Source organism: Palaemon carinicauda, chromosome 23 (genome assembly GCF_036898095.1).
Source record: "Palaemon carinicauda isolate YSFRI2023 chromosome 23, ASM3689809v2, whole genome shotgun sequence".
Classification (NCBI taxonomy): domain Eukaryota; kingdom Metazoa; phylum Arthropoda; class Malacostraca; order Decapoda; family Palaemonidae; genus Palaemon; species Palaemon carinicauda.
The window spans coordinates 89737416-89751266 of NC_090747.1; the positions used below are offsets into that span (position 1 = coordinate 89737416).

Consider the following 13851-nt stretch of genomic DNA (forward strand, 5'->3'; position numbering starts at 1 on the left):
TATGCAAATTTACAGATAACTGCTGTTGGAATATCCTTTCATTTCAAAGGCTTGTAAAATGACATTATACAGTGTCATTATATATATAATGAATAAATTCAATGAAATTTAATGTCTTAGACAATATAAATTTAAAGTTTGCAAATTAAAAATAATAATGCCACAAACTAAACTTAAACTAGTCACAAACAAGTGAAAAACAACCATCCATTATCTGCCACAAGTGAGTACTGTATATTTAATAGTTAAATGTAGTGTCTTTTAGAAAGTTTATCTTAAAACAGAAGAAAACTATTAGAAGTATTTAAATTTTTACAATACAAAGTGTCACAATTGTGAGATACTTGACCACTCGCAGTATTTCAAACAGCTCTCGCAAGAAATTACACGATATAAGAATATTCAAGATATTTAATTTCTTACCAATAATAATGAGATCGGTTAACATTTAAATAGCTATATCACAATACAGTAGTTCCTTCAGTGATGTACGTAACTCCTTACTTTCCTTTTCTCACTGGACATAAGGATGAAAAAGTCACATAAGTACTGTATTATAATGTCAAAAAGAAGAAAAAGTTCCAATTTACTATTATCCATCCTCTATTACAAAGTAATGATAATGAAAATAAAAAAACTACACGAAACATTTAAACACAAAATAACAAAGTAACACATGTGCAAATGAATACAGTAGTCATATCTGTGCACCTCCATTCTATCACACCCAAACCGACAGTGCCTCATTTGATGAAAACAAAAGTAAAAGAAAATGCAATACATACTTTGAAACCTCTTCATTTGGTAATAAAAGTATCATAATGATTACATTACTGGTAATGATTCATTCTAAGTTCAATAATTGAATAAAAAAAAAATATTATGAACATCCTTCACCAAATTTCGGCTTCCCATCACCAATGCAAACTCGTGTAACAAAAGCAAAGATGAATATCTTGTTTACTATCTTCAATTAGGAGAACTGAACCATCATGGGGTCATCAATCAGTTTTGAGTGTACATTCTGCAAGTCCTGTGAACAAAAATTTTATTACAAAAGCTATATATAGGCTTGGTTTCAGAAATTATTATACTTTTCTATACTCATAATTTCCTTAAAATTATATATTAAATCGTGTGTAAAGTTCTAGTGATTAGTGAACACTAAATAGTAAACTAAACCCTAGAAATACTTTAACTCTAAGAAATTACCAAATCATATAATGTTGTGCATGGGAAATAAAATATTTTAATGCATATTGATGCAGGCAGTGTATGATACAAGTTACTGGTTATTTGGCTATATAATCATAATGTCAACTTTTAGTTTAAGAACTAGGGTGAAATAGTAAGAGTTTTGAAATCTACTGGTCTTTTTAGTGAAAAAGTTGAAGAGTTATTAATCTAAAGATCCTATTGGCATCATGTTCATAATATGAGGGTGAAGCTTGAAACCGTCATTCTGTTTATCATGGAAATGTGTAATAAATGTAACCATGTGTATGTAATAGATCAGTGCTCATATTCAATTCAATGGGATTACTATTACTAAAGGTACAGAATTTACATCATCTTAAAAATCTAAGGATACAATGTATACAGCTATTCCCTTCAGTTTCAATTTCTTAGTTTAAGCTTTTTATTGTATCATCTCGATTATTAAGTCAATTACAGGAACTTGCAACCGGTACATCTTATAGGCGAGTTGGAAAACCTTAAGCAGCTTACCTACAAAACTTTTTTTCCTAAGCTAAAAAGCCAGTTGATACCTTGACGGCACATTCACAGAGTACACCTCCATGCTCATCTATGATTGCAAAGGAAAATACAATTTTCAAAGCAATTTATTTTATTTCCCAGGTGTACCAGTATAGTAAATTACCTTCTTAACATTATGCCCCTTATAATAAACATTAGTCGTAGTACATTAGCCTAAGTAGCATAATAATGAGAACTTAAAGCAAAAAAAAAAAAAAAAGAATTAAATGATTACATACTCATCTTAACCCGAGCAATTAGCCTAAGTAGCATAATAATGAGAGCTTAAAGCAAAAAAAAAAAATGATATTTTAATTATAAAATAAATTTTTGAATATACTTACCCGGTGAATATATAATAGCTGCAACTCTGTTGCTCGACAGACACATACATAAAAAACTCGCGAGCGATCGCTATGCAGGTTGCGGGTGTGCCCACCAGCGCCAACTGTCGGCCAGATACCACTCTCGGATGTAAACAAAACCTTCAATTTCTTCTCATCCCACTGCGTCTCTATTGGGGAGGAAGGGAGGGTCGTTTAATTTATATATTCACCGGGTAAGTATATTCAAAAATTTATTTTATAATTAAAATATCATTTTTAAATATTTAACTTAGCCGGTGAATATATAATAGCTGATTCACACCCAAGGAGGTGGGTAGAGACCAGAGTTAATTATGTTTACAGCGTATAAGCTAAGAGTTTTTTCATTTTGGCAGTTTTTAATATAACAAAACCAAAATAAATAGGTACCTGGTGAGGAAGTTGACTTAGACGATTACTCTGCCTTGTAAGTCTGTCTTCCTCACGGAGCCCAGCGATCCTCTTAGGATGCTGACAGACTCCCAGGAGCTGAAGTATCAAGGGCTGCAACCCATACAACAGGACCTCATCAAACCCCTAATCTGGGCGCTCTCAAGAAATGACTTTGACCACCCGCCAAATCAATCAGGATGCGAAAGGCTTCTTAGCCTTCCGAACAACCCATAAAATAATATTAAAAACATTTCAAGAGACAGATTAAAAGGGTATTGGAATTAGGGAAGTGTAGTGGTAGAACCCTCACCCACTACTGCACTCGCTGCAACGAATGGACCCAGTGTGTAGCAGTCCTCGTAAAGAGTCTGGACATCTTTTAAGTAAAATGACGCGAACACTGACTTGTTTCTCCAAAAAGTCGCGTCCATAATACTTTGCAGAGATTTATTTTGCTTGAAGGCCACGGAGGTTGCTATATCTCTTAACTTCGTGCGTCTTAACCTTAAGCAAACATCGGTCTTTCTCATTCAAGTGAGAATGAGCTTCTCGTATTAAAAAAATCTGATAAAAAATGACAAAGAATTCTTTGACATAGGCAATGAAGGTTTCTTAACTGAGCACCATAATGCCTCAGATTTCCCTCGTAATGACTTAGTACGAGCTAAATCGAACTTAAGAGCTCTAACAGGACATAATACTCTTCCCAGTTCGTTGCCTACGATCTCTGATAAGCAAGGAATATCAAAAGATTTAGGCCAAGGACGAGAAGGCAGTTCATTTTTGGCCAGGAAACCAAGTTGAAGTGAACAAGTGGCGTTTTTCTGTAGAAAAGCCGATGTTCTTACTGAAGGCATGAAGTTCACTGACCCTTTTAGCCGAAGCCAAGCACACTAGGAAAAGTGTCTTGAGGGTGAGATCCTTCAGGGAGGCTGAATGTAATGGCTCAAACCTGTCTGACATGAGGAACCTTAGGACCACGTCTAAGTTCCATCCAGGAGTTGCCAAACGACGTTTCTTAGAGGTCTCGAAAGACTTAAGGAGATCTTGGAGATCTTTATTGTTGGAAAGATCTAAGCCTCTATGTCGAAAGACCGAAGCCAACATGCTCCTGTAGCCCTTAATCGTGGGAGCTGAAAGGGAGCGAACCTTTCTCAGATGTAAAAGAAAATCTGCGATTTGGGCTACAGAGGTACTGGACGAGGACACAGATGCTGACTTGCACCAGTCTCGAAAGACTTCCCACTTCGACTGGTATACTCTAATGGTAGAAGCTCTCCTAGCTCTTGCAAGCGCACTGACTGCCTCCTTCGAAAAACCTCTAGCTCTTGAGAGTCTTTCGATAGTGTGAAGGAAGACAGACGAAGAGCGGGGAGGCTTTGATGGACATTCTTTACGTGGGGCTGACGTAACAGATCTACCTTTAGAGGAAGACTTCTAGGAAAGTGTACTAGCCATTGAAGTACCTCGGTGAACCACTCTCTCGCGGGCCAGAGGGTAGCAACCAACGTCAACCTTGTCCCTTCGTGAGAGGCGAACTTCTGCAGTACCTTGTTGACTATCTTGAATGGTGGGAATGCATATAAGTCCATAAAAGACCAATCCAGTAGAAACGCGTCTATGTAGATTGCTTCTGTATCTAGGACTGGAGAGCAAAAGATTGGTAACCTTTTGGTCAACGAGGAGGCAAAGAGGTCTATGGTTGGTTGACCCCAAGAAGCCCAAAGACTCTTGCCCACGTCCTTGTGGAGGGTCCATTCCGTGGGTATCACCTGACCCCTCCGACTGAGACAGTCTGCCAAGACGTTCAAGTCCCCCTGGATGAATCTCGTCAACAGGGAGATGCCTCGAATTCTAGACCATAAGAGAAGGTCCCTTGCGATCTCGAGCAGCGTGAAGGAGTGTGTGCCTCCTTGCTTGGAGATGTACGCCAAAGTTGTGGTGTTGTCTGAGTTGACCTCTACCACTTAGTTTCGAAGACGCTTCCTAATATCATCAAGGCCAAGTGGACTGGTAATAGCTCCTTGCCGTTGATGTGCATGCTCTTCTGACGAGGTCCACAGACCCGCGCATTCCCGACCGTCCAGGGTCGCACCCAACCCAAACCCGACGCGTCTGAGGACAACACGTGGTTTGGGTTCTTGACTGCTAGGGATAGTCCCTCTCTCAGACTGATATTGCTGTCCCACCATTTCAGGCATGCCTTTATTGGTTCGGAGACTGGGAATGATACCGTCTCTAATGTCTTGTCCTAGTTCCAGTGAGAGGCTAGATGGAACCGGAGAGGCAGAAGGGGTAGTCTCCCTAGTGAGACAAACTGCTCCAGGGATGAGAGAGTCCCTACGAGACTGTTCCAACTCCTGACTGAATAAACGTTTTCTTTTCAGCATTAGTTGGACTTCGAGCAGGGCTTGACTGCGAATCTCCATCCCCAAAAATAGAATAATCTGGGATGGGATCAGTTGGGACTTTAAGGTTGACCACAAGTCCCAACTCCCTGGCCAGACTCAACGTCCAATGTAGATCCTGCAGACAGCGAAGGCTGGACGATGCTCTGAGAAGCCAGTCGTCCAAGTACAGGGAGGTCGAAACTGGTACCCCACATTCCTGTAAACAAACCTCAGAAACGGTTGGGAATCCGGGTGTATAGGAATGTGGAAGTATGCCTCCTGAAGGTCGAGAGAGACCATCCGGTCGCCTTCCATAAATGCTGTCAAGACAGCCTGGTAGACTTCATCGTGAAGTTTGTCTTGACAATGAACACATTGAGCGCACTTGCCTCTTACGTACTCCTGCAGTGAACATGGCTGCCAAATCATGGAGCCATCCCTGAGGGACTTGTTCCTGCAGAGAACGTGGCTGTCAGATCATTGGAGCCATCCCTGAAAGCCTTGTTTATGCATGACATAATTGTACAGCAAAACTTCAAAGGCTCGAAAACAGCTGTAAAGTTGACCTGTAAAATCTTGGAGCGTCTCATGGCCAGGCGCCAGGGAGAGTCTATGAGGTTTGAGAAGTCTATCTGGGCAGAGGCAGGAACTCCCAAGCCGAGAACTTCTCTCGTGTCATATCAGACTCTCGCTCTATAAGCCAGTTTAAAAGAAGGGAAAGCAAAGGCTGTATCCCCCAAACTCCTCCTGGTGATAAACCAGTCGCCTAGCAAACGTAAAGCTCTCTAGGAGAGCGAGAGAGCACTAGCTTATAAAACAACGGCTTCGAAGTAGCTAGGCCTAGTGTAAGCTCTGACGTTTAGGCGAACGAGGAGCAGCAGTTACAAAAAGATCCGGACAAAGATCCTTAAAAATCAGCATGATTTATTTAAAGTCCATAGAGGGCTAAGCAGCTTTAGGCTCCTCTCCGTCTGACAGAGTCCTCAAGGGAATATCAGTAGGAGGGGGAACAGCAACTTCCTCATCTAAAGGAACCTTGTCCGATAATAGCAGAGTCTCAAGCAAGGGAGAGACCTACCGTGGTGGCAATGCTTTACAAGCAGAGTCCACACGCACTGGTGCATTAGTAGCGGACCAGGACGCAACGTCATGTAACTGCTTGACAGTCTGTGAACTGACAACAACAACAGGTGCGAGAGACCAGGACGCAACGTCATGTAACTGCTTGACAGTCTGTGAACTGTCAACAACAACAGGTGCGTGAGGACGCACAGCGTCCACTCGAGACTGCTTTGACCGCCTAGACTGAGCAGTCAAAACAACTCTAGAATGCGGAGGTTGACGCTCAGTGTCAAAACAAGTCAACTCCGATAGTTAGCGAAAGTCCTGAACGTCAACAGGAGCATCAGCAAGTGGCCTAACGTCCAAATGTGGCTGAAAATCCACACGAGACCGCATCGAGTGTGGTTCTAAACAACCTGACTGACGTGACTTAGCTACGCCAACGTCAACAGGACGCACAAAGGAACGTTAGGGTGGCTGAAAGCCAGGATCTCAATGAGATAAACGGCTAGGCTCAACGGACTTATCGGCAGAATAGTCTTCCATAAGGGAGGCAAGCTTATTCTGCATGTCTTGCCGTACAACCCATTTAGGATCAACGGAAATGGTTGCGGTAAGAGACGAGGGTAACGTCTGTGACCGCAAAACCTTGCCAACAAAAAGACTCTCGGAGTCTGTGTTACGCTTTTGTTAGGCGGCGAGCAGTCTTCTGATGACTGCATAGGGTCAGAGCTGTCTTAATGGCTACAACCAGGACGCTGGACCTGTCCTGAAAGGACTGACTTTCGCTTAAGGGCCTCGAAACCTTGTTTCAGGTTTCTTATGCGAAAAGCCTTCGGATGACGAGGAGAAAATCGTCTCTCTCGCCTTATGGTAGGGGTGATCTTGGTAAGATACACCCGATACCATAGAGGGAACGTCTGTTCGCTGATCAAGGCCTCTCGAACCCATAAGTCGTACGACATTACTTCTCCCCTGGGCTTGGGAGCTTGCAAGAGGTCCCGGACTAGGCGAACGACAGGCACGAACAGACGAACCCTCGGTCGCAACACTGATAACACTTTGAGCAATATCACTTTATCACTACGATTTTCTGTTTTGCACTTATTTCACTGAAATCGAAACTTCTACTGATTTCTACCTGAAGCACGCAATTCTACCCTCATCAAAAGGTAGTAATAGCGAAATCAGTCGTATAATGCAAGCACATTAATACCAGCAAAAAACAGTAAACAATTTTAAGATAAAAAATTCAGTGGCAGGGGAAGAGACTAAACACTAGTTCATTCAAAACTACGTTTTCAATCTCTCACCGTACATTGCCTGGGGACGAGAATAAAAAACTAAAAACGTTTTATCCTTTCTCCCCGTACAGAGACTAGGGACGAGAGTAACTCAAGAACAACGTTACCCGCTTGAACGGAACGTTTTCTCTCCTCTCTCTCCCTCCGTCTCTATCTCTCTCTCTCTCTCTCTCTCTTGATTTCGCATCTAAGAGAAGAGCCCACTTACGTTTCGTCAAAAAAAAACATGTTATTTGACCAAAGGAAAAAACTGAAAGGTTTTTCAATTAAAAAGTTCCTTTAAAATAGAATTTAAAACATTTAAGCTTTGAAAGAAGAATGAACAAAACGTCAGAATCGATTTACTCTTTCTGCAAAGTGAAACCGTGATACTCTCTCTCTCTATCGTAACGATAGAGCGCAAACTACGTAGCATAAATAAGCTAAACGTTAGTTCATCTTTGAAACAGTACGAAGACTATTCAAAGAAAATCTTTCATAAAATATCTATTAAAAAATATTCATTTAAAAAGTTTTAAATCATTAGCTCTTTAAAAGCTATTTACGATTGAAAGGGCTCAACGTTGTTTAACTTCGGTTTCCAAGTTAGGACCGCCTACTCTCAGGAAAGGTCGCGTATAAACAAATCATTAAAAATTTATTTTTATGTTTATTATAAATGGAAAGTTAATCGAAGAGGCCTAATAAAGGCGGTGAGATATAAAATATATAGAGGAAAATCTATAATTAATTTATAACGTGATAAGATAATTGCTAAAAGCCTAAACACACTTCCGTCTAAGGGAAGGGTCGGCCATTTAAAAGTCAAAGAAAGTCCATACTCTCTTTGTCATCAAAAATTAAATCTATCCAAAAACGAGTTCAAGATTTAAGATAAAGATAAAACACCTGCACTGCGAAAGCTCAAACCAAAATGAAGTACTTCACCAAATACGTTGAGAAAACTCCAGGTTCTACAGCGAGTAAAAGTACGTCTTGTCGACACGTCGACAGAGAAGAAATTGAAGGTTTTGTTTACATCCGAGAGTGGTATCTGGCCGACAGTTGGCGCTGGTGGGCACACCCGCAACCTGCATAGCGATCGCTCGCGAGTTTTTTATGTATGTGTCTGTCGAGCAACAGAGTTGCAGCTATTATATATTCACCGGCTAAGTTAAATATTTAAAAAAAAATAATTAAATTATTATATACTTATCTCAACCTGAGTAATTAGTCTAAGTAGTATAATAATGAGAACTTAAAGTAGGATAACTTCAAACAAAAAAAGAATTAAATTTACATACTCATCTTAACCCGAGCAATTAGCCTAGGTAGCATAATAATAAGAGCTTAAAGCTAAAAAAAAAAGAATTAAATGATTATATACTTATCTCAACCTGAGTAATTAGTCTAAGTAGCATAATAATGAGAACTTAAAGCAAAAAAAAAAGAATTAAATCATTACATAATCATCTTAACCTAAGAACTTAAAGCAAAAGAAAAAAAAAAGAATTAAATGATTAAATACTCATCTTAACCTGTGTCATTAGTCGAAGTATCATAAAAATGAGAACTTAAAGCAAAAAAAAAGAATTAAATGATTATATACTTATCTCAACCTGAGTAATTAGTTTAAGCAGCATAATAATGAGAACTTATAGTAAAAACAAGAATTAAATGATTACATATTAATTTTAACCTGGGTAATTAGTCTAAGCAGCATAATATGAAACTTATAGCAAAAAAAAAAAAAAAAAAAAAAAAAAAAAAATACATACATACCTATCTTAACCTAAGAGTACAAATTAAAGGTTCTGCTTACAGTATATGATATGCATAGTACATTCCAAGGTTTATTCCAGTAAGGGGGATAGTGCTTTTAGTGCACATCACTCAGTACGCTATATATAGGCAATAAATAAGGTGTTTTTTGCAGCATTCCTTCAACCCCTAGCTGCTCTTACCTTATATCCTCTTATTTTACCTCCATTACCACTGTCTTTTTTCGTTCTTGATAATCTTAGTTGTGACAATTTAGTACCCACCACAGAATAGGCGTTTAGTGCACGAGTATTTTCTTTTAAGACTTTAAATCTCCTAGCGAGTCAGTAATATGAACATCGGGGGAGGTTAAAAGAAATAAAATTAATTTTAATACATTTTTTTTCTATTTTCATACTCCTCTGATGTTCATATATATGCCTACCCTCCTCCCTCCCTTAATAACGAGATCAAGAGGATAAGATATTAGTTTCAAGGTTGAGACTTATTCAGATTGACTTTAACCATCAGATGTCCCCTTGGTGGACAAGAGGCATTTAATATGGATATCAGGCATGTATAGATTTGATAAATTTTATCATTAAAAAAATTTTTACCAGCTAAATGACTACTTAACGACAGTATGTGAATACTTAAATTTACTAAATATCACCATCATGTTCATTTTTACATACATAAAACTCTTTATTCTAATGTCCTTATACTTAACTGCTGAAATAAATACTTTAATTTAATTCTAGATTAATATAATACAAGAGATGCCCAAGTTTAGTATCAAAAGCAGTTCACGCTGAACTGAGCCTTTATTCAGAAGACATGGGGATGTAAAACTATTGAAGGATAATTTAAAGACATGCTAGATTAAAAAGATGAGATCTGAGGGATAATTTCCTGTCTGGGAATGCACATAAATGTGGCTATTAAATATTCCACTCAAATGCTGGTAAGCCTTTTATTATGTTTATCCTGTACATCCTCTTAATAAATGCAATGCTGTAATGTCAGATTCATATTAAGTGCATAGAAAACTTACATAAAAATGTTGTCATCCAAATGTCAAATTGGATTAATGAAGCGGTCAACAAGCCATAAAAGTACTTGGGCATCAAACATTGCAGCAAAGAAAGATAGATAGATAGATAGATATAGATTATATACATACATACTGTACATACATACATAAAAAATTACCCTAAAATTCTTTGGATGATAAATAGAATTAAAAGCAATTTAATAATGCTTCTCAGTTATCAATGGTTAAAATTCGTAGACTCAACACATAATGGTAGCTGCTATTGTTGTCAGTGAATAAACACTCAAACTTGGAATTATATACAGTATATCCTTGAAACCATAACATCAGTGCCAAAACTGTCATCTAAGTCATTATGTTAAAGCGAGTGACAAAACTGTTACCTTGGTAGTTATATTGAAAGCTGAAGTGTTGAAAACCCATGCTCAAAATACTGTCAGTATTTTGTAAACTAAAGATTAAAAAAATTAAATAACAGAACACCAAATGACTGGTGAATAACAGATTTGGAAGACCAAAATTCTTAGAACTAGAGCATGATGCTACACTATGGTTTAAATAACAGTACCTAGCATAATTATGTAATATAAGCATGAGTAATTTTCCCTCCAAACTTCTAAAATACAGCAATTGGCAAGTGAAAAGCATTTCTAAACCTAGCGACTCCCACTGTATAAATTGAGTAAAATTTAGGCTCAGAAAAATAAGTACAGTATACCATATTCCCCCAACAAGTAAGCTCAGTAATTTTTTCTTTTATATACCATAATTACATTTCAAATACAGTCAAAACTGCTAGAAATATAAAATTAAAATATATTATCTCAACCATGTAGACTGCATTACTAAACATTAAGAAATTATTCCAGGTAATTGATAATTGAAATGAAAGCAAAGAAACTGGTAACAGCTTTATGATAATATTGGCAAATAATATACTTCTTCTAACAAATTCCTAAGCCCATTGCTGTATCAAGGTGAAATCTGTCCCACATGGTATTTCAAAACTAGGAATTCCTGGATAGCACAAAGTCTGCAACATGGCTATTAATGCCCTGAATTCCATCATGAAGTACATATGCTTTTACAAATCTTGAATGTATGTCTTTGTTTGCCATAATACAAGTTTTTTTTTTTTTTTCCCATAATTTTTTTTTTTTTGGTTAATGGACTGTGTGGTTTTCAAGGACTTTTGAAAGGCTAGAACAGGGAATCCAATATGACAGAAAACACCAAAGAAATATTGTCTCCCTTGCTCTAGGGTGTGTTTCAACATGCAAAGCATTGACTGTGTGCTATTGAACTCGGCACAGCACCTCCAATGCTGAAGTCTCTCCATGGCTATTATAATGGTAGCTGTCAGTAGTTAGCTGCCTTTATATGATAGTTTAGAGCAGGGGAGATTATTTCTTTGGTAATAATATTTTATTAAAATCCTTGTTCTAGCCTTCTTCAGTAAAGTCCTTGTAGACCGTTCAGCATCTCTCCCAAATTTTTTTTTTTTTTTTTTTTTTTTTTTTTTTTTTTTGTCAAAACCACTTTTTCAAAAACTATATTTGCTACATACTGAGGTCATACTTGCTTCTATTATGTTGCTTAGAATACCTAATCACTGATTTTGAACCCACTACTGCCAGTTGCAGTTAAAATTAATATATGAATGTTTATACATAATATAATCAATTACTTTGAATATAATTTTTCAAGGATGTAACAAAATACTTATACCATTACTGGTTTCCTAGTTTTAAGCAACACCAGAAAGTAGTTTAATATTTCATTGGACGTCAGATGCACTTTTGATTCTAGGGATTTACCAAAAAAAAAAAAAAAGTCCTCAATTGAAAAATGTGTGGTAATCCTACAAATTACTCAAACTATTCTCTATTAACTTCTTGAGTAAGCTGAATTGTAAGGCCTAAAACAAGCTACCCAAATTACTGTACACTAAATTGTAATCCCTAAATGAAGTTACCAAAATCTTAAGAACACATATTTTATCCCACATCAATGGCATAGCAGTGTATATAAAACAGAAAACAAAACATCTATAACAATACAAACTTGTTTTGTAATTAATCATGCAGTTATTCAGTTATATAAATGAAATACAAAATCATAGAATTCAAACCTTGTGAGTTACAGTGGCTTTAATTTAAAGTCAGGGAATGTAAACTGTTCACAGTAAGGATAATAAGCATTGATAATTTTCTTTAGTGTATGTACTTGCTTTCAGGATATATGCTGTGCAAAAATGTTTTCTACAAACTGGCAAAAAATCCACAATTTTTCAAACAAAATGCAGTTACTATTTCAATACACGAGTCAGTTTTCCTATGCTACAGAATAGGATTCAAATTTCAAACATTGTAATAAACAAGTGAAAAATTAGGTTTCTCTGGATTTTGCCTAGCTTGAGTTAGTTCAATCCCACTACCAGGTGTGTGATTACACTTGTTTAAAACCCCATTTTGCTTCCAAGACCACTAGATGAGGGGAGGTGGGAAGCTGTTTGCAGTACAGTATTGGTCAGGTAATGAAATAATATAAATTATGAAATTTTGCTTTATTTCAATTAATATTCCCAAATATTGATTTGCCTCATACCATATTCAGTAAAATGGAGGGATAATGATAATCTACAACTATTGTAATAATAAATTGGAGATAATGAAATCTAATTCTTGAAATGCTTTTTTCAGTCATCCAATCTTCTGCTGTGCTTACTGATCACAGATTGAAGATGGTGACAGGCCTGGCACAAGTAAGACAAGTGAAACTTACTGCAGTCCCCAAGTAAAAGTAATTGTCTGTGCGCCGAAAACTTTGCAGTAGAACTAAAAATATGCTAGCCATACACAAGGTAAAAACCTGAAAATGTAAAGGTACATATTCTATACACAACAAATGTGTACCTCTATATTCCCAAAAATATCAACACAAAAAACCTAAACAGGAGGGAAAGGAAAAACCCCCTTCGGATCAAAGTTAAAATGTCCCCCAGAGCAACTGAAGGACCTAAAGTATGTAATGAATCCTAAACAATTTGAATATTTCTTATATAATGAGTTATCTACACTTGGTTGCACTTAAAACTTTATCATTGGAAGAGGTCTTCGTAAAATTGTGTAACTCCCCCAATGTCATGTGCTCCCGTCTAAATTGAGATAGACATCAATGATCAAGTTCTTTAGTAAGAAGGACATGGCATTTTTAAATGTAGCATTATTATATCCCTAATACTACATGACAAAAATTCTTTAATTTATACTGAAATGGGTAGAACCTCCTCCACATGATCATTGAACTAATGAGCTTTCGTTAATACTGTGAGAAAATATAATAATAAAGAATTAAAATATACAAAAGATGAGAAATTATATATAAATTTTAAATTGCACAGCTAAGAAGTAGGTTAGTTCACATGCTAGTGTTTTGGCGCTTAGTAGAGAGCTTAATGTCACGAGAAAATAATGAATTTTGGATTATTGTAGTTATATATATATATACACACACACATACACATACATTCATTTAACATTATGCAACTACCAATGACAAGAGAGGGTATGAAATCCCTGATAAAATCTATCGACCAGCTTGCATCTGAAATCGCATAGCATATGAACATTGGGGAAGAATCCTTGAAAAAATTACTTTGTTAAAATAAAATGCATTTGACAAACTCAAGATTCATTGCAGGGGGATCTTTTACAAATGTATACCATGCATGTTTAAAAAAATTGTGGATTATAAAAAACGAGCATCAAAGGGAAAGAAGTTTT

The 13851-nt window shown here is 36.9% G+C and overlaps 2 protein-coding genes across 5 annotated transcripts in view; one reads left to right on the forward strand and one right to left on the reverse strand.

Annotated features, from left to right (window-relative positions):
- The window catches only part of LOC137617218 (transmembrane protein 177), a 193386-nt gene that overhangs the window by 33943 nt on the left and 145592 nt on the right, over window positions 1–13851 (forward strand). The gene's annotated exons all lie outside the window — the stretch shown is intronic.
- Oscillin (glucosamine-6-phosphate isomerase Oscillin) overlaps window positions 1–13851 on the reverse strand; it is a 49566-nt gene that overhangs the window by 1115 nt on the left and 34600 nt on the right. For all 4 annotated transcript variants that reach the window (XR_011039587.1, XR_011039588.1, XM_068347150.1 and 1 more), the window contains one exon: window positions 1–1033. This exon is cut by the window's left edge and continues 1115 nt beyond it. Coding sequence is in view for 1 of the 4 variants with exons in the window: in XM_068347150.1 (XP_068203251.1) it covers window positions 974–1033 (60 nt within the window). In the remaining 3 variants the exon portion in view is untranslated. The remainder of the gene's footprint in view (window positions 1034–13851) is intronic.